The sequence below is a fragment of the Carcharhinus amblyrhynchos genome, chromosome 23 (assembly GCF_965287045.1).
Source record: "Carcharhinus amblyrhynchos chromosome 23, sCarAmb.v2.hapA, whole genome shotgun sequence".
NCBI classification, from domain to species: domain Eukaryota; kingdom Metazoa; phylum Chordata; class Chondrichthyes; order Carcharhiniformes; family Carcharhinidae; genus Carcharhinus; species Carcharhinus amblyrhynchos.
The window spans coordinates 32,587,771-32,608,754 of record NC_137346.1 but is presented as its reverse complement, the minus strand read 5'-3'; the positions used below and the strand labels follow the sequence as shown (position 1 = coordinate 32,608,754).

The following is a 20,984-nucleotide window of genomic DNA, read 5'->3' as shown; positions in this document are numbered from 1 at the left end:
AAGGAGGAGGAAATGGGGCCCCCCATTGGGGTCAGGCAGTTGGGGGGGTGGGAACGCTGGCAGCCTATGTCCTCTGGCACTTCTCAAGGGGCAAAGTGTCCATGCTTGGGGCACCTTGTCACTGCCCATCAGGCATTAGGCAGTGCCAAGGATGTGGGGCCTATTGCGATGGAGCTTGATGGGAACAGGACCTAGGAAGTGATCGGTGGAGATGGGGGGTCCCGGACGGGGGCCAGTGATTGTGGTGGGCTGAGTGGGTGGGGGTCTGCCACTAGGGTCTACCTCCTGTTGTGAGGGAGGGTCTGTATCCCGGGTGTGGGGGGGATAGGGTGGATCATCATTGCTAGCGGGGAGGGGCTGGAAATTGGGGCATTTTGGGATGGGCGGGTGTTGAATCTGGGCTGGCCCAGGAATGCTTGAAGGGGCTGCGATTGGGCTACGATCAGACCTGGGTGAGGGAAGGGGGGGATGGAGGGCCAGCGCTGGTGGGGGAGGGGATTGGAGGGGCTGGAGTGCCAGTGCCGCACGGGTTCCGGGCTGGCCAGCAAACTGCAGGCAGAAAGTTTGGGACCACTGTGCATGCACAGAGGCCTGGAACTATTAGACCCTGGTGTGAATAAGCTGCACCCCTGAGCTTTTAATGATATTTATGAATGTGACCTCTGCAGTGCACAGAGTGTGGATTCCCACTGAAAAATCAATTGTGATTTATACCATTTTTCTTGCAAATTCAGCACTTAGGTTTTTTTTTGGAAAAATCACCGCCTAAATATCATAAATGGTGTACTTTTGCTCCCATTTAGCCTCTGGCCTCAGCTCCTCCAACAACATGTCTGAGCAGCTGGTGGACTTACTCGTCAAAGAAAAATGCCACTAACATTGAGACCAGCCAATCACCTGCCTTTGGTTTTTCCTTCCCTTCCCATGGCCCATCAGATTAAACATTTTTATAATTTCCCTGTGCTCTGGCCCTGAACTTGCATCTCTCTCTAGTTTCTCTGCACTGTCCCTTCATGCGCTCCCTGAGTTCAGATTGTCCATGAATCCCACCTCCTGTTCTCTGGACCCTATTCCCCACAAAATTGTGACAAGTCTACCAACACTGCTTGTCAGCTGTTATCTCTCTCCTCAGATACTGTCTCTATCTCCCTCAAATATGCTGTAATCATCACTCTCCTCAAGAGCCTTCTCATGACGCCATCATCTTTATAAGCAACTGCCAATCTCCAATCTCTCTTTCCTCTCCAAAGTCCTCATTACTGCCACCATCCCAGAAAGTTCATTTTTGAATTATTATGATTAGTTTTCTGCTCTGCCACAACTAATCAAAATTACAAATAGCATCCTGTTGGTCTGTAACAAAGGTAAACAATCCCATCTCAGACTTCTTGATCTGTCTGCAACCTTTGACATGATTGATCGAATCATCCTCCTTTAACAGCTCTCTAGTGTCATTCAGCTGGTGGTACTGCATTCTCCTGGTTCCACTCTTATCCATCTAACCAGAGCCAAAGAAAAACCACCTATAGTGGCTTCTCTTTCCACTCCTGCACAATCCCACCTGGTGCCCTTCAATGATCATTCTTTGGTCCCTTCCAATTTCTCATCTATATTCTGCACTTCTGCAACATTATCTAAACAATAGCCAACTCTACAGCACTACCATGTCTTTTGATCCCTCCACTATCTCCAAGTGCCAATGGGATTCTATACTGTGTGAACAGAAATATCTCCAAACAAATACTGGAAAGACTGAAGACTGTACTTGCACCCCCCCCACCATAAACTCTGCCCCTAGCTATTGCCTCCATCCTCCTGCTTTATAACTGTTTGAGGCCGAACCAAACTGTTAGTGTATTTATATTACATTTGATCCTTAGATGAGCTTCCAACCATATATCAATGCCATCACTAAGACTGTCTATTAGCATCTCTATAATATCTCCTGATTCCTCTCCCACCTCATCTCAAATGTGGTGAGACAATAATGGCTCTAAGTTTGACTCTCCTAACATACTCCTGACCAAACTCCCATAATCTACACTCAGTGAACTTGACATCACCCATTATGACCCATTTGTCCATTGTCATTTCCTTTAGTGAAAGCTTACTGGTTTCTGGTTAAGCAATGACTCCACGGTAAAATCCTCAAATTAGTTTTCAAATTCCTCGCAACCTTGTTCTTCTCTACCTCTGTAATCTCCTTCAGGCAAAAGATTTTTAAGTTTGCTGTGCTCCTCTAACCTTGATGTGTTGAGTGTTCTCCATTTTAATCATTCCACAACTGCTGGCAGTGCTTTCAGCTGCCCGGAACCTAAACAGCGGAATTCCCTTCCTCAACCTCCCCACTTAGTTATTTAGCTTTCATCCTTTAAAACACTCCTTAAAACATGTCTCTCTAAATTAGCTTTTCGGTCACCCATATATTCTACGTGGCATCACATTTTGTTTTATTCACTCTCTTGCGAAGCTCCTTGGGACATTTTCTGAAGGCATTAAACATGTACAAATTGCTGTTGTTGGTATTAAATTCACCCCCCTCCTTTTTTGAAGACATTAAACAAATACAAATTGTTGTTGAAATTAGTTCCCCAACTCCTCCTCCTTCAATCATCAGAGTATATATATATATATGTGTAAACAGTAACTCCACCCCTACCATGTCGGTCCCCTTTAGTCTGGCCAATGGAGTCCATGGAGTTGGTGAGATACCTCTGGAAGCGGTTGGGCGGTCTGGTGTTGACCTGGAGCCCAGCGGCCAGCTTGGCTTTGTTGGCGCTGGTCAGCCTTTTCATGTTGATCAGAAGCTCCGGATGGTCCTGCTTGAAGCTGGGGTTGTGGAAGTGGTGGAGCAGCCCGTCTCCCGCCCCCAGCTCGCCCGGCACCGGATGCTCGCCGCTGCCCTGGCCCATCTTTCGGAAACCGTAGAGGTTGAGCTGGCGGATGAAGCTGGTGAAGTTGGTGGTTTTAAAGAGCAGGTCGGTTTCGGGCTCCAGGTTGGCACCATTGCTGACGTTCTTGATGGGGGTGAGCAGCTCGGATTCGAAGAGCTGCTGGTCGACGATGAGTCCCTCGCCGCGGGGGTCCCAGCGGATCGAGCGGTACCGGGGGCTGTTGACGATCCTCCACAGCTTGGCCGGGAAGTTGTTGGGGTTGATGGGGGTGGAAAGCAGGAACTCTTCCATTTCATTGCTCACCACGGGGCTCATCGGGGGGATCGGTCCAAGTGGCCGGTGAAGCGTAAACCGGAGCGGGGAGGGGCGGGCTGGAACCGAGCACTCCCACTCACTCAGTCGGGGTTCCGCCGTCGAGCGATCGCTTCCATGGAACCGTTGGTGCGCGTTCCCGAACCGCTGTTTAAATTCCAATTCGGCCAATCACTTTCCGAGCTCGCGCCCCCCCACCAAACGCCCGCCGCACGCGCGCACCCCCTGACCGCGGCACGCGGCACTCGCTCGCGGCAGGGCCCGCCACGGCGGCCGCTCCCATAGCGCATGCACCCGGCGGCAAACCGGCGCTACTACTGGAGGGCTGAGAGTTCCTCGGCCTCATCTCCCGCCAGAGCGCATGCGCCCGGCGGCAATCCGGCGCCGCCACTGGGAGGATGAGAATTCCCCGGCCTCATCCCCCGCCAGAGCGCATGCGCCCGGCGGCAATTCGGCGCCGCCACTGGGAGGCTGAGAATTCCTCGGCCTCCTCTCCTGCCAGAGCGCATGCGCCCGGCGGCAATCCGGCGCCGCCACTGGGAGGCTGAGAATTCCCCGGCCTCCTCTCCTGCCAGAGCGCATGCGCCCAGGAGTCTTTTCCTTTGCCTCGACCATCCAAGTAACTAGTGGAGCGAGTGTGCCCGGCCGTGCAGGAGGAGCTTTCTCTCTCTCTCCAACCAACTGCGTCCAGGTTCTTCTACCAGCATCTCTGTAATTATATTTGTTAATAGTAACAACAGATCTATTCTGGTGGGTAGTTTAAAGATGGGGAGCTAATAGCAATAATTTCACAAGAAATAACCGATTCGGAAGAGTCATAGCTTTCCTGACAACACTCTGATTTATGGAATAGAAAAATTATTCTCTAGAATTGTAATTCCAAATCTCACTTGTGCTGGAAGTTCCAAATAGTTGGAAGTATTGCACAGGAATTCCTTGAAGACCTAATTGAGATGTTTAAAATGATAAAGAGGATACTGCATGATCTTAATCTTCGAGCTTGGCCACTCGAGTGAAATCAGGATACATTTCTTCACGCACATCTGAATATAAATCTGAGATTTTTTCCCTCCCAAAAGCTGTGGAAGTGTTTAAATTGAATCATTCATGACATCCGTAAACTCTGTTCCTATAGGAATCAAACGAGGGCGCACAGGATAGGAGTAGAAGTGGGACATACTGCTCCGTGAACCTCATTTAGTAAGATCGTGGTTGGACAGCTATACCAATTCTATCTTCCTACTCCAGCTCCACAATACTTGATTCTTTAGTGTCCCAAAATCTACTTCTGATATGGCTAAAAGTGGAAAATTAGGTTCAATATACAGATCAGTCATGATTTCATCGAATAACAGAACAAACCTACTCCGGTTATTGTATTTTATAATCCCCATTAGCAGCCTGGTGGCAGATCAATTTGGAATTTCTGCCATCCACCAAAGTTACAATGGTTAATTGGGAAATTCCCAACGCCATCATTTGATACAGTAGAACAAATGGCGTCATCTCTACAATAAATTTAGGTGGACCTCAACCACAGTTTTCAATTATAGACAGATATCTGTTTGGACCAACCTCTTGTTGAATCTGTGAGACTTCCTATTCAAATCACAAAAATATTTCTATTGACTTATCTACTGGTTAAAAAAATCCCTTCTAGAAATAGTAGTTGGCAATTTGATGTTTTCATGAAGAAGTGAGATGAATTGACACTTTCTTCAAGAAAAGATGAAGCAATCACCTTAAGAGTATTTAGATGAAGGAACTCACAACAGCTGAGAATCGCAGGCAATTTGGAGAAACACTCCATGTGCATGTAACTTGCATGCAATTGATTATTTGTTATTAGAGTTGCTATCAGGTTATTATCTTATTGCTGTAAAGCAAAATTATGATGATATTCACATCGCTATTATACTATTCTTTTAATTCATAATAATCTGTCCGTGCTTTTTGTTGGATTGAGTGGTTGATTTACCGGAAGGGGTCGAGCGCACAGAGAGGCATGCAGCTCGCACTGAGCACTAGAGCATGTAATGCACGTGTGATTGCCAATAATTGGTGGTGACGGCAGCAGTGGCAGTGACAGTGGGATGGTCGGGAGTTGTTCATGGAGAACAAAAACAGTAGAATGTAAGCAGAACACAATAGTTATTCTAGCTGGAGAGAGGAGGACGGGGAGTGGCTTGCGAGAGGGCAAGGATATAATATGGGAGGAGGCAAGGGAGAAGAGTGGAAAGACTGGGATGGCATTGGTTTCGATAGAAATGGAAAGGATGGTATGAGAGGGAACGGGTCTGCATGGGGGCAAAGCATCATGGGATAGGCGGGTGGATAGAGAGGCATGGCATGTGAGGGTTGATATGGGACAGGGAGCTGCATGTGGCAACAATGACATGGGAGGGGGTGAGGATGGCATGAGAGGAGGAGAGCAATGAGAGACAGATAGTATTGGGGGGGGGGTAGGACGTTATGGGAGGGAGTGTACAGTATGGGAATGGCTGATAAGGGGACTGCAAGAGAGGTGGGCTGAATTACATGGGTTGGAAGGCCGGGAGGATGCAGAGGAAGCATGAAGGGTGATAGCACACAAAGTAGGGCATAGGAGGGGAGCAGCATGTGCAGTGGCAACTGCATGATAGTTGGGGAGATAGTAAAGGTTAGACTGGGGAATACGACAAGCTGATAGAATGATATGTGAGGAAGGATTGCATGGAAAGTTTGCATGGGGATGATAACGCAAAAAAAATTTGAAGATGGAATTGGGTATGGAGATTAGGTAAAGAGAAGGACTGAGATGGGATGGGGATAACATGGGAGGAAAGAAAGGAATGGGATGTGAGTATTGCATCGGCAGCATGGAATAGCATGGGATTTAAGAAGTACTTATGCAATAACGATAAACAATTATTTTGCGGGTCTCATGTAGTGTATATTTAATAATACATTTACTTCATGTTTAAAACCGTAAGGATGGTACACTATGAATCGAGGAAATGGGGTATATAAATAAGAGGTTGTTATGATGTATCTGTTCTTTTTGATCAGCAATGCTGCGCTAACCATATTGTGGATCTGTCAATAGAGTCGGCTAACAACAGCTCCATTCCTTTCTATTGTGGCCGGTTCCGGTATTACACACCTCCTCACGCCGAATCTACGGAAGTGACGCTAATTTCATGCGGAGCCGGTAGTTTTGCTTCAGGCCGGAAGTTGTCCGATTTCCACATCAGTAATGGCAGCATTGGAGACTGTGCCAAAGGATTTACGGCATTTGCGAGCTTGTTTGCTGTGCTCCTTGGTCAAGGTAAGCCTGGATAGAACATGTCACCAACTAGATTGTGTTGGCTGCTGTTCTGTTTGGCTAGGGCTTAAATTTGGGTGTTCAGCGAGGACGAAGGTTTTTTAACCTCTCTCCGAATCCGAAGTCTTTTCCTTTCAGCCTTCACGATGGAAGTAATAACGCAAGAGTCCCCTCCATCCTATCACCCTGTATATAAATGTATATGTAGGGCAACATTCCTAGTAAAATAAAACCGTTCACAGTTTTCTTGATAGTAATTTCTGAGTTAATCTAAATCTGTGTTGAAATATTGACATATTGAAATTGAATAGCAAACACTGAAGGAGTTCTGGCAGCATCTTAAAGACAATAATATATGGTTGCTATGTTTTTTGACTTCCTCTGAAGCATCTACTTCTGCAGCACTTCTTCATCCTTTGCTATCCAATGCACCCTTCCACAATTACCAACTTTTTCAACCACTTTTATTGTAATTTCAAAGCAATTAGATTCATAGAGGTTTACAGCATGGCAACAGGCCCTTTGGTCCAACTTGTCTATGCTGCCTTTTTTTTAATGACTAAGTTAATCCCAGTTGCCGCACTTGGCCCATATCCCTCGATAGCCATCTTGCTTATGTCTAAATGCTTTTTAAAAGACAAAGTTGTACCTGCCTCTACTAGAATCTCTGGCAGCTTGTTCTAGACACTCACCACCCTCTGTGTGAAAAATTGCCCCTCTGACTCTTTTATATCTCTTCCTCTCTCAGATTATACCCATGCCTGCTAGTTTTAGACCCCTACCTTTGAGAAAAGATATTGACTATCAAGCTGATCTGTGCCCCTCATTTTATAGATCTCTTTAAGATTACCCCTAAGCCTTCTAAACTCCAGAGGAAACAGGTCCTAGTTTATCCAGCCTTTCCTTAACTCAAACCATCAAGTCCTGGTAGCTTCCAAGTAAATCATTTCTGCACTCATTCTAGTTTAATAATGTCCTTTCTATAAGGGTGACCAGAACTGTACACAGTATTCCAAGTGTGGCCTTATCAATGTCTTGTACAACTTCAACAAGACATCCCAACTCCTGTATTTGATGTTCTGACCACTGAAACCAAGCATGCCGCATGCCTCCTTCACCACTCTGTCTACCTATGACTCCATTTTCAATGTACCCCTAGATCGTTTTGTTCTATAAATCTCCCCAGCGCCCTACCATTAACTGAGTAAGTCCTGCCCTGGTTCGATCTACCAAAATGCATCATCTTGCATTTATCTAAATTAAACTCCATCTGCCATTCATCAGCCCACTGGCCCAATTGATCAAGATCCTGTGGCAATCCGTGATGACCACCTTCACTGTCCACTATGCAACCAATCTTGGTGTCATCTGCAAACTTACTAACCATGCCTCCTTAATTCTCATCCAAGTCATTAATATAAATGACAAATAACAATGGACTCAACACATCCCTGAGGCACACTGCTGGTTGTAGGCCTCCAGTTTGAAAATCATCCCTTTAGGGTTGTTTGATGCAACTAACCAACCATTTAGCTCTAATAACGATGTGCAAGTGAAAAATGATCTTGAATAAAATCATAACTAAGTCCATTGCTTCAAGGTAGTGTTTATTCACTTAATGTTGGCAATCAAATTTTGAAAGTCAGGGTGACACTCTGAAAACTTCAAGCCAATGGCCTCATATAAACTACATTTAATTCAGACCTTGGGTGGAGTTTGCAGGTTCTCCAGGTGTCTGTGGGTTTCCTCTGGATGCTCTGGTCTCCTACCACAATCCAAAGATGTATAGGTTAGGTTGATTGGCCATGCTAAATTGCCCCTTAGTGTCGGGGGGACTAGCAGGGTAAATATGTGGGGTCATGGGGATAGGGCCTGGATGGGATTGTTGTCGGTGCATATTCAATGGGTTGAATGGCTTTCTGCTACACTGTCAAGGTTCTGTGATTTGAAAAGTAATTGCAATGGATGTGAGCTTGTCTTGACTTCAGTTGCAGTTATTTCCAACTGTCCAATTTTATTCAGTTGCCAGTTGTTTGCTATATGCTAATATCCATTTTTACAGCCTCCATTTGCAATGGTAGCCTTGAAATCAGCTGTTTTACAGCTGAAAATAATTGGGATGTGGGGAGGACACACGTTGGCTTCTGAAACTATGATCCTGATAAATATGTTTTAATTTTACTTTGAAAAACAGTCACAGACCTTTAACAAAACAATTTTCAATTTCAAAGCCTGACTTAGATACTGTTTGTCTTTTTACTCCCCTTTGTAGACGATAGATCAGTTTGAGTATGATGGTTGCGATAACTGTGATTCCTATCTGCAAATGAAGGGGAATCGAGAGATGGTATATGACTGCACCAGTTCATCTTTTGATGGGTGAGTTAATTTATAATTATATGTAAGAACAAAACAGTGCTGAGTTTTTTAATTAATATATTTGAGGTGCCTTTTTTCTAATCAGCTCTTCTGCTTGCATTAATTAAAGGAATATTCTAAATTTCTGAAGGTGGTAGAACACATTAATAATACAGTTAAAGCACATGGAATCCTAGGCTTTATAGATAGAAGCTCAAAAGACACATGCCAGACAGTTATGTTAAACCTATATAAAAAAAAATTGGCCCCAGCTGGAAAATTGTGCACACATCCTGAGTAGTGCAATTTACAAAGAATATGAAGGCTTTGACAAGGCTGCAGAATGTTTTCTCTGGCTGGGGAATCTAGAATTTCGGAATCCGGATGTACTTCAACATCTGCCCGTGCTGCAGTGTTTAAAGTTTTGCGTGCCATTGCAAGCAGCCTGCGCTTGTCTGAGATTTGCTTGGCAGTTTTAGATGTTAAAATGTTTTAGATGTTATTCAGACAGAGGTGGAGAGGCTCTTCCCGCTCAGAAAGGACAGTAGGACTAGAGGGCATAGCCTCAAGATAAAGGGGGTGCAGTTTAGAACGGAGTTGAGGAGGAACTTCTTCATTCAAAGGGTGGTGAATCTCTGGAATTCTCTGCCTATTGAAGTGGTGGAGGCTGCCTCGCTAAATATATTTAAGACGCGGGTAGATAGGTTTTTGATAGGCAAGGGGATTAAGGGTTATGGGGAGAAGGCGGGAAAGTGGAACTGAGCCACTTCAGATCAGCCATGATCTTATTGAATGGTGGGGCAGGCTCGAAGGGCTAGATGGCCTACTCCTGCTCCTATTTCTTATGTTCTTATGAATTAGGGCTCGCAGTCTCAACATGTAGTCAGACATGTAGGACTGAGATGAGAAGAAACTCCTACACTTAAACGTTATGGGTATTTGTGTTCTGTGCTCCAGGGGGCTGTGGATGCTCAATTATTTAGCGTATTCAGACAGAAATTGCTAAATGTTTGGAAATTAACATTTGTAGGGATAGTGAAGATGAAGTGAAGATGAAGTTAAGATAGGCCGTCAGCCATGATTGAATGGCAGACAGAACTTGCCTAAAGGATCAAATAACCTATTTTAAAAAAAATTCTTAAGAGATTTACTAGAATTGTCCCAGGGATGAGGAATTGCAGTTTGTGGAAGATACTTGAGAACTTTATATTGCTTTTTAGAGCAGAGAAAGCTAGGAGATTTGTTAGAGGTGTTTAAAATCATGAAGGGTTTAGATAAAGTAAAGAAACGGTTTCCAATGTGTTGAAATCTGTGCCCGCAAATTAAGTTAATTGCTAAAAGAACCAGAGGTGACATGAAGTAGGAATTTTTGATGCAACAAGTAGTTAGAATTTGTAATGCATTGTTTAATACGTTCTGTATACAGATTCAAAATAACTTTTAAAATAGAATTTGTATGAATCCTTGAAGAAGAGTATGTAGATATCGGGGAATAGTTGGGAAATAGGATTAATGGGATTGCTCTTGAAAATGATTGTGTGGATGAATGATCCTGCTAAGCTGTGTAGGTGCATGGCTGTACAGCATCCTGAAAGTTGTTGTGCAGTCCCTGTTCAGGATAAATATGATGCAAAATTTAAAGGAACAGGCTGTGTACAACAGCTGAATTTTAGTGAGAACATTGGTACAGGGCTGAGGGGGCGAGTGCAATGCACTGTTTTATGATCCAGTTGAGTTTTGGGGGTGGGTGAAGGAATTAGAATGTAGTAAATGTTCCCTTAACAAAAAGGATGTGACTTTCATTCTACCTGAACTGCTCTGGAGCTATTCACCATTTTTAAACAACTAAAGCACACTGCAATCTAAAATTGAGATTTGTAGTCTCTTCTCAGTTGTTTGCAGTTGATTTGCTACTGGGCGGCATGGTGGCACAGTGGTTTTTAAACAACTAAACCACCCTGCTGCCTCTCAGCGCCAGGCATCTGGGTTCAATTCCGGTCTCGGTCACTGTGTGGATTTTGCACATTCTCTTCGTTTCTGTGTGGGTTTCCTCTGGGTGCTCTGGTTTCCTCCCACTGTGAGGTTAGGTTGATTGGCCGTGCTAAATTGACCCTTAGTGTCAGGGGATTAGCACGGTAAATATGTAGGGTCACGGGATAGGACCTGGGTGAGATTCTGGCTGGTGCAGACTCATTGGGCCAAATGGTCTCCTGCACTGTAGAGATTCTATGGAAGATCTCTGCACATGATGTCAGTGAGGTATCACGAGTACATATACTTTATCCTTTACCTGTAACTGAAAATAAATTCCTCCTATGAAAAAGGAGGATTTTTTGCCTAAGGATATATTGTATTATTGATTGGTATTCCAGTATAAATCAGCAAGCCTCTTCTTTTTCTCATCTTTGCCTTTGTTGTCTGTGTATTTATTGGTTCTTGTGCGCTCCTGGCTGGTCCTGCATGCTACACTCCATAATCCACTGGGTGTTGTCCAATAACCATGTTCCTATTTTCCCCTATATTTGGGAGCTTAGTGATTGAAGGCATCATAATTGCAATTTATTGATATTCTCTTCAAAGTTCCAGTTCATACTAAATTGCACCAGGTTAAGAGGTGGGTCCCTAAAACTTAGCGTCAATGTTAACTGATAGGTTTTTTTTAATGATTTGGTTATTAGTTGGCTAAGTTTACACCAAGTGTGTCTAAAGAAGTGAGCAGCCTCACAAATTGAGACTGGAGAAAGTCAACGCCCTCACTCAACTAATCCATTAAAAGTTGTATGGTTTAACCTACAAAGAAACAGCCATAATTATTTGAAAAGGAACTAACATTGTGGTTGCCCATCTTCCAAGTCCTATATTTGATCTACACCAAAAAAAAGTATTGAACTCAGTGATTTGTGATCTTCTTAGAAAAAGGCAGAATTTCAAAATGTGGTCTCAAACACAGGGGAAAATTCGGAAACACACAATCTCAAGAAATAAAATCAGTGTGATGCCTTCAATCACTAACTTCCCAAATATAGGGGAAAATAGGAACATAGTTATTGGATGACACCCATTGGGTTCTGGAGTGTAGCATGCAGGACCAGCCAGGAGGTAGTCAGTTGGATACAAAATTGGCATGGCATCAGAAGACAGGCGATGGTTGTAGAGGGTTGTCTTTCAAACTGGAGGCCTGTGCCTCGGATCAGTGCTGGGTCCACTGTTTGTCACTTATGTTAATGATTTAGGTGAGAATTTAGGAGATATTGTTAGCAAGTTTGCAAATAGCATCAAGATTGGTGGCGTAGTGGACTGCGAAGAAGGTTATCTAGGATTGCAATGGGATGTTGATCAATTGAGCCAATAGGCTGATGAATGGCAGATGGAGCTTAATTTAGATAAATGTGAGGTGATGCATTTTGGTAGATTGAATTGGGGAAGGACTTACTCAGTTAATGGTTGGGCATTGGGAAGAGTTAGAGAACAAATAAATCTAAGAGTACAGGTTCATAGCTCCTTGAACGCAGAGTCACAGATGGATAGTGTATTGAAGAAGGCACCTGCATGCTTGTTCTCATTCGTCAGAACATTGAACACAGAAGTTGGGAGTTCTTGTTGAAGTTGTCCAAGAAATTGGTAAGGCCACTCTTGGAATACTGTGTGCAATTCTGGTCACCCAATTATAGAAAGGATATTATTAAACTATAAAGAGTGCAGAAAAGATTGACTAGAATGCTACTGGGACTTGATGGGACTCTGGATAGACTGGGACTTTTTTCCCATGAGCATCGAGGTCCATAAAATAATGCGGGGCATAGATCAGCAAGATAATCAGTATCTTTTCCCAAAGGTAGGGGGTGTAGGTTTAAGGGGAGAGATACAAAAGGGTCTAGAAGGGCACTTTTTTCAGAGGGTGGTGTGTTTGGAATGAGCTGCCAGGAACAGAGCAGATAAAATTTTGTCTTTTAAAAAGCATTCAGACAGTTACATGGGTAAGATAGGTATAGAGGAATATGGGACAATTGGGACTAGCTCAGTGGTAAACACTGGGCAGCATGGACATGTTGGGCTGAAGGGCCTGTCTCCATGCTGGAAACTTCTGACCGCTATGATCTCTAAACCGGGTGCTCTTTTTACTTCCTAGAAATGATATGATGTAAGGTAATGTGTGACTTGTTTCTGGCCATTGAAACAGGTCATGAGGTAAAAATTTTAGCCTTGACTGATATTTCCCCCTTTCCCTGCTCCCTCAACAGAGAATGCTGATGCAGGTAGGTGGTAGTGCTGTAAGTACTCTCCCTGGTTGAGATCAGCTAAGTGAAGACTAGAAATTAGCTTGGTGCCATTTGATCTCTGTAATGCAATGTTACCAAATAAGATTTTGTAAAGATTTTCTTCACAAATAATATTGCATTTCGTTCCTTTTCTTCCCCCACCCTGCCCACCAATCATCCAACTCCATACGTGCAGAATGCTACCCACACTTATAAAGCAGATCAGAAAAGCCAGTTCAAAATACGCTAATTATCCAATGGTGTATTCCTGCTTTTTCAGTTCTTTGCTGTTTGCATGTCGTGGTGCTATGGATCTAAAACATACCATTTTTTCTGATAGTTTTTAACTCTTGATACAGTTGAGAATTTTGTTTGTAGATGTTATGCAGGATGTAGCTGCTCAAATAGTTACTATTTTTATTTCAGGATTATTGCAATGATGAGTCCTGAAGACAGTTGGGTCTCCAAGTGGCAACGGATAAGTAAGTTTAGAATGACTTTGCAATATTTCTCTTTCAAGTTCATATTTGGGCATTACTTTAGACAGAGGAAGGAGAATTATCTATGTAGCAGATTGTGCACAGTTCCCTTAATATTTCATCGATCATTTTGTGCAGTGAAGGTGTCTTAATGATGCCCGTTTTAACTGGATGATTGTAAGTATGTTTTTATTAAGCAGCCTTGACTTGTCAGTTGAACATAGTGCATGTTTTGATGTTGTTGCTCCACATACACCTGTTTTTAAAAAAAAAGTCCTCAGAAATTTACTTTCTGTATTGCAGAATATGTATAATTTGAATAAATGGTTTAAAAACAGAATTGTGTGATTTCTGGAAATCTGAAATAAAAGTAGAAAATGCTGGAAATGCCCAGCAGCTCAGGCAGTATCTGTGGAGAGAGAAACAGAATTACTGTTTCAGATCCAATACTTTTGTAGGAATTGACTGAAGAAATAATTACCTACATAAGTAAGTGTTCTGTAATTATTTTTTAAAGTTCAAATCACACAAACTTGAAGTCCCGTTGGGATTTTGAACCTCTTTTATCCTTACTCTTCCAAGCTTCTGCATCCTCGTTGATAAATACCTGTTTCACACTGTAGATGGCAGTAATGATGTACAAGGAGAACAATACCAGTCTTCAAAAGGAGTGTCTTTTTTTCTCACCAATTCTCTCCTATCCTCTCCTCTCTGCCAAGGTGTTGACATCCTACTGGCATATAGAAGCTTGCTGAAGTAACCATTATTCATGTGGGGTACATGTGTACAAACATGTTTGTTTTTTATCAATTTGGATGCTGGCTAGGCCAGCATTTATTGCCCATCCCTAATTGCTCTTAAGAAGGTGGTGGTAAGCTGCCTTATTGAACTGCTGTAGTCATACACGGGTGTGAATTGGTGGAAGGAGAATCGTTGCAATAGCTGCTATGATGTATAGCCTCATAATGCACAAGGGACAAGAGAACTGACAATTGAAGTTTATCAGTATAGGAGCTACTGGCTTCAGACTTCCTTTCCTGTGACAAGTACCATGTCTCTGCCCATCACATTTGCTGAATAGCCTGGCTTAGATCTGAGCCCCATTCTGAGCTGAAGCGTTAACACATGGCTTTCAAAGTACTGTCTGTTTGAAGTGTGAGTTGGTTTGTGCTAGGCATACAAACAAACAAAGAACAAAGAACAACCCAGCACGGGAAACAGGCCCTTCGGCCCAATGAGCCCGCGCCGCCGCATCACCCTACACCTATTCTACCCTGCATGTCTACGAATGGGACCCTACTCAGTCAGATTCAGGGAAGAAATAGTGTCAATTTGGTAGAAACCGATTAGCCTAAGAGCACATCTTTGGGGTGTGGGAGGAAACCGGAGCGCCCGGAGGAAACCCACGCATCCACAGGGAGAATGCGCAAACTCCCACAGACACAGGCCCAAATCCATGTATCTGCACAGCTAGCAGTGCTAGTCACTGAGCTGTTGCGGCGCCCGTCTATCGGTCCAGGATCAAGCACACACACCGACATGAAGTACTAGGCCACTCCTGGACTTCCAAGAGCAGCCCACGCACGACCCGCCGTGTGCATGCCCCTCGCTTGACACGAGGTGGACCTCCACCTGTGGAATAAAGACAAAAATATTAATCATACAGCCTGCCCTTCCGGTGTCTCCCGAGGTTTAACCCTATTTAATAGCCCCTACCATATCCCTCCATTCTCGTTTCACTCATGTGCCTATCTAACTGCATCTTAAACGAGTCCAATGTTCCTGCCTCCACCACCCTACTCGGTAGCGCGTTCCAGACCCCCACAACTCTCTGCGTAAAGAACCTTCTTCTCACCTCCAAATTATACCTCCCCCCCCCTCACCCTTAAGTGATGACCTCTCGTGTTCGTACCCATTTTTTATCCTAAAGTAGACGGACTTGTGGTCACTGTTCGCCACGTGTTCGCCTACCTCTACCTCACCCACCTGCCCCGTCTCGTTTCCCAACACTAAATCCAGTATAGCCCCTCCCCTAGTCGGGCTAGTTACATACTGTTCTAGCGACCCTTCCATAACACATTTCACAAACTCCTCTCCCTCCGTACCCCCAGCTCGAGGCCCCCTCCAATTTACTCTGGGAAAATTAAAATCACCCACTACAACCACTCTATTCTTCCTGCACCTGTCCAAAGTGCCCCTGCAAATGCCTTCCTCCACTGGCTTTGGGCTGTTGGGTGGCCTATAGTACACCCCTAGCAATGTGATCTCTCCCTTTTTATTCCTCAACTCCACCCACAGCGACGCAATCCCTATCTCTTCCATGTAGTAGAAATTCATTGATTTTTCAAATGTAATGATTACATTCTAAATGACTAAAATATTACAAGTCAGATTAGTGATTACAATGTAACTTAATGGCAATGCTTCGGTAATAAAGATTCTTCATGTATAATATTCAAGAAGTCTGATAATTCTTTCTCACAAGGCAGTCCTTTATGTCTGTCTGCTTGAATTGGTATATGATGACTTGCCTCTGTTACTTTTTAATATTATGTCCTGTTTTTCAGGTAACTTCAAGCCAGGCATCTATGCAGTATCAGTGACAGGACGATTACCTCAAGGTAAAAAAATTAGACAGCTTTCTCTTCCGTGCTTTGGATAGTCACAAACAATAATATCAAATCTACTAAATGCAAGTTGGGAAGTAAAAGATGGGTACAGCCTATAACCACATTAGAATTCTGTGGATACATTGTGATCTGTGTTCTGAGGGCCAAGCATTAACATCAGTGTGCAGTTTGTTTCCTCCTAATTTGTTCAATGATCTGTTTCTGTGCTGTAAAAGCTATACAATTTCATGTGAATTATTTTTAAAGTGAGCTCTTTTCAAATAAGAATTGTTTGAATTCTCTCAGATTATAACTAAAATGTAGCAATTGCAGACTTAAGTAGCATAATTAACTTTGTAACAGTTTTCCACAACAATTTGGGACATTAACAACTTATTAACTAATTCCAGCACTTGCAAAAGACATTCAACTAGGAGATGGCAGGAGGAAATATGCTCTTCTCTGCACCGCACATGGTTGTATGTTTGGGTATTGGGTGGAAATCTGTGTTTTCAGGATTTAGCTCATTCAAACAGTGGAATGGGACCAGCGCTTCCATGGTGCATTTCCATGGAGATGAGGGCTGATTGATATGAGAGACAAACTGAGCGTGCACAGCCTATGGTTTTCTTTTGAAAAGGGTTAGGGCCTGTGTGATGGTGTGAATTGACATATAATCCCTCAGGATATATCTAGGGATGTTCAAGTAGATTCTTCCCTAGATGCTGATGTGTCAGGTTATAGAGGTTTTCTGTGTAATAGAGATGGGGCAGGCACGAAGGGCTAGATGGCCTAGTCCTGCTTCTATTTCTTATGTTCTTATGTAATCTTTTAGTCCTTCAAACCAGGTAAACAAATTAATTTTAGAGAGATGCTGGGGTAATTATGCTGCTGATACAATTTGTGTTCCAGATGGTTGAATGAAAGAAAATGTATTAATGGAGGTATTTGTGAGTTTTATGAATGTGTTCCCTTGTGCAAAGTTAATTTACGAAGCAACTTAGTAACAGAACTGATACTGTAGGAGTTATTCCTAGTTACCTGTGGAAGAGGTGGATTTTATACTGGATAATGATTTAAGCAGGGAAGACTGAAATTTTGGCCCTGGAGGGAGTGCAGAGGAGGTTTACTAGGCTGATACCGGAGCTGAGGGGATTGAGCTATGAGGAGAGGCTGAATAAACTAGGCTTGTACTCGTTAGAGTTTAGAAGAATGAGGGGAGATCTCATTGAGACGTATAAGATGATGAATGGGATGGATAGGATAGAGGTGGAGAGACTCTTCCCGCTCAAAAAAGACAGTAGGACTAGGGGGCACAGCCTCAAGATAAAGGGGAGGCGGTTTAGAACGGAGTTGAGGAGGAACTTCTTCACTCAAAGGGTGGTGAATCTCTGGAATTCTCTGCCCGTTGAAGTGGTGGAGGCTGCCTCGCTAAATATTTTTAAGAAGCGGGTTGATGGGTTTTTGATAAGAGAAGGGATTAAGGGTTATGGGGAGAGGGCGGGAAAGTGGAACTGAGCCACGACAGATCAGCCATGATCTTATTGAATGGCGGGGCAGGCTCGAAGGGCTAGATGGCCTACTCCTGCTCCTATTTCTTATGTTCTTATGTTAAGACTGTATTGCACCAGTTATTCTATCATGCGGAACTTGCGTTATTGTGGTCAAACTCAAGAAGCTTATTGTCGATAAACAGCTACAGTGGAATCTCGATTTTATGTGCCCCGATTTAGCATGAAATCGGATATGACGGATGAACCCTTTTTCTTGCTCTTTCCGGTTTAGCACGACTCCAATAACATTCTTGATGACGTTTTTTGGACCCCAACCATCGCATTACAATGGGGCTACTATATACTAAAGAAAAAACTGATCAGTGTACAGAACAAATTTTTAGGCATAAAAGTTGAGTTAGGTGATCAAAAGCAAGAACTGTTTGAGTGTCAGTCACAGGAAGTAAACACTTGAATGACGATTTGAAGTCTAAATGATAAACTTGTAGAAACCAATTCAATGGAGTTAGATCTTCACTTAGAACTTGATAAACTTCAAGTATCAGAAATCGCCAAGTATCAGAAATCGCTAAGTATCATGAAAAATGCCTTGTCTGGGGAAGGCATTGCTAATGCATCAGGGTAGTTGGTTGAATGCAGAATTAACCAAGACTGACTGACTATTAGAACTTGGCCATGAAAGGAACAATGAAATTCTTGAACTCAAATGCAATCTGGTGAGCAAAAAGAATGAGATATGTGGGTTGGAGGAGGAGATCCAGAATTTAAAAGCAGCTAAGAAAAAAAATCAAGAAACTGAGGATATAATGAGTAAATTGAGCGTCTAAGGAACAGTCAACAACCATGGAAGAAAAACTCCAAAATGAACAAATGCTCATATGAAGTTGTCGAACTTGTATAAGAGTTCTGTCGATGACACTGAAACAAAGTCAACTGAACTTAACCAGATCAGTTTCTACCCTGAATTAAAAGGTTATAAACTCAGGAAAGAATTGGAAATTAAGTAAGTAAACATATTTGAATGAAATTGTGAAGAGTTGATGGTTCTACTTTTTTTGAAGCTTCAGCAGCTAGGATATAAACATGCACTGAATGCAATGGCACATCTTTCAGATAAATAAAGGGAGCAAAGTTTCCTTGCAGATTTACTCATCTGGTGTTGACCATACAATGGCAAGATTTGTTCTGGAATGAAATGATTGAGGAAGATTATTTTGAAGCTGGTTGTTAAAGATACACGTTTTCTTTAACAAACTAAAAGGTATGTTTCCATCAATAGAGGAGAAGTGTAAGAAAGCCCTTGCGCTTTTCTGTATTAATGTTGGGAAACCTACGCAAAAGCCACTTATATCATATGGTGCGACTATTATGCATCCATGTGTGAAGAGTGGGAGGCTGCCAAAGTATTGGTTTGTATTTCCATCAGAGAGGCTGAAAAACCATGGCACAAAATAGAAATATAAGCTGGTTAAGTTGCTTGTAAAGAAAGCTTCCATGTACCTTGAATACATTTGGTTGCCTGTGAAAAGATTATGGGAAAAAAATAATGTAGTTGCTGATGCTCTGACCAGAATTTAAAGAGAGAATATAGGAGAAAGAGCAAGCTCTGAGTTATTCCAATATTGTGGCTCAATGCACCCACCTCAGGAGAATAAGTGCCACAAATTGGAGGACCTTTGTTTTGGGGAGATGGCTATGGTATGCAGTTGGGTCCACTGTCCCCAGAAACAGTTCTGGGTGGATATAGAAGCTGCTGAATTTTGAGGTGGGCCTGAAGAACTACCTGTCTCAGTTTTTCTGGGACTTTGTCCTTTTTGCAGTGAACAATATTAGGCCGTCTGGCACTCTCACCCACTCATCCATTTCTGAGACTAGCTTCCAATTCCAAAATTGAATTTATTGATTCATTGAATTTAACTTCCAGCAGATGTCATGGTGGAATTTGAACCCATCTCCCCAGAACATTATTCTGGACCTTTGAATTATTAGACAAGTGACATTACCACTACGCCACCATTTCCCCAGTACGCTTGAATCTGTTGGTGCATTTGATGCAGTATTTTGAAAACTCTACCTGGAGTTCTGCTTGAAGATACCATCATCTGGTGCAATATATCAGAGTAAACCTGGGTCTTTCTGGTGGCCTGACTTGTGCAATTGTGTTTGTTGTTTGCAATTTAGTCTCATCTGTTTGTTTTCCAGGTATTGTAAGGGAGCTGAAGAGTCGAGGTGTGATCTACAAATCCAGAGACACTGCTATCAAATCTTAATGGCTCCATCTTATCACCAAAATTATTACTAATGATTCTTATCAACGAGGATTCACCTTCTCCTATTTGTAAGATACGCACATGTATTTGTGTAATGAAGCATCCAGAAGTTGCATTTAATATCAGCGAAGTGTTGTGTATTCTTCCGAAAAAAAAGTGGAGAGTCCAGCACATTATACTTTATTCTGCCCCCCCCACCACCTCCTCCCCCCCGCCCCCGCAAACACTGGAAGAAATTTGGTTTGTTTACCAAATGGTAAAGCCAATTATTGTTTAAGAAACGAGGAAGAGTCTTGTGTGACTGTTTAATGTCAATGGCAATAAAAGTTATGTTGTTTACAAATGTAGTATCAGTGCCATATTGATTGAATATTTCCCTGGGATTACTAATATCCACCTTGACTTAAAATCTGATCTGAACATAAAGGGCCCCAAATGAAGTTGTTGTAGTTGCTTTCCGTGCACTTTTGGATATTTGAATTTGAGAAAACTTTGAAGAAACCTTTTAGTTAAAGTTAACCAATTTATTACATGAAAAAGAATGATTTAAGTCCCTTTTCACTTCAGCCTTGGAATGAAACCTTGCAAAACTACAGCTAAATTGATTTTTTTTATTTGCGCAGATTCTCAATGCCCTTTCCTTGACGTGGAAGTACAGGGATTTTACAAGCAAATTTAAAGAGTTGTTGAATTCTGTGGATTGCAGCATTCCAGGTTTCCAGCCAGATCCATCTTTTCTCAGCTCTAGACCCCTGCCATGCGCTGTCGTTGGTTTCCATATGACATTGGAGATGGTTGCTTCTTGTATGCATAGTCATCTGTTGTGTGTTGTAATGTGTCTGTGGTGACTGATTGTGGACTTTCAACAGCACAGGCAAAGATAAATTGTCTGATTTTGTTGGGAGTGCTTGGTCTTTCTAGTTTGTCTCTTGTTCTTAGCTACTTATATTCTTTGCTATTTGGAAAAAAAAGCACCATTATTTGA

At 42.8% G+C, this 20,984-nt stretch overlaps 2 protein-coding genes across 2 annotated transcripts in view; one reads left to right on the top strand and one right to left on the bottom strand.

Moving 5' to 3' along the window:
- Positions 1-3,185, bottom strand: part of hsf5 (heat shock transcription factor family member 5) — a 100,841-nt gene extending 97,656 nt beyond the window's left edge. Inside the window, exon 1 of the mRNA XM_080211072.1 lies at positions 2,660-3,185. Coding sequence (XP_080067198.1) covers positions 2,660-3,185 — 526 coding nt within the window. The remainder of the gene's footprint in view (positions 1-2,659) is intronic.
- Positions 3,186-6,401: 3,216 nt separating this feature from the next.
- On the top strand, positions 6,402-20,346 carry supt4h1 (SPT4 homolog, DSIF elongation factor subunit). The gene is made up of 5 exons (XM_080210540.1): positions 6,402-6,513; positions 8,783-8,889; positions 13,554-13,609; positions 16,174-16,227; positions 19,932-20,346. Exons 1-5 carry the CDS (start codon positions 6,442-6,444, stop codon positions 19,997-19,999), a joined length of 357 nt encoding a protein of 118 aa, XP_080066666.1. The 5' UTR covers positions 6,402-6,441; the 3' UTR covers positions 20,000-20,346.
- The last annotated feature ends 638 nt before the right edge of the window (positions 20,347-20,984 follow it).

Excerpts from the sequence above, each read along its gene's own strand:
- supt4h1 (XM_080210540.1), top strand. The coding sequence starts at position 6,442 with ATGGCAGCATTGGAGACTGTGCCAAAGGATTTACGGCATTTGCGAGCT. Across the intron at positions 13,610-16,173 it reads CTCCAAGTGGCAACGGATAA|GTAACTTCAAGCCAGGCATC; the intron begins GTAAGTTTAGAA and ends CCTGTTTTTCAG. Across the intron at positions 16,228-19,931 it reads GACAGGACGATTACCTCAAG|GTATTGTAAGGGAGCTGAAG; the intron begins GTAAAAAAATTA and ends TTTGTTTTCCAG.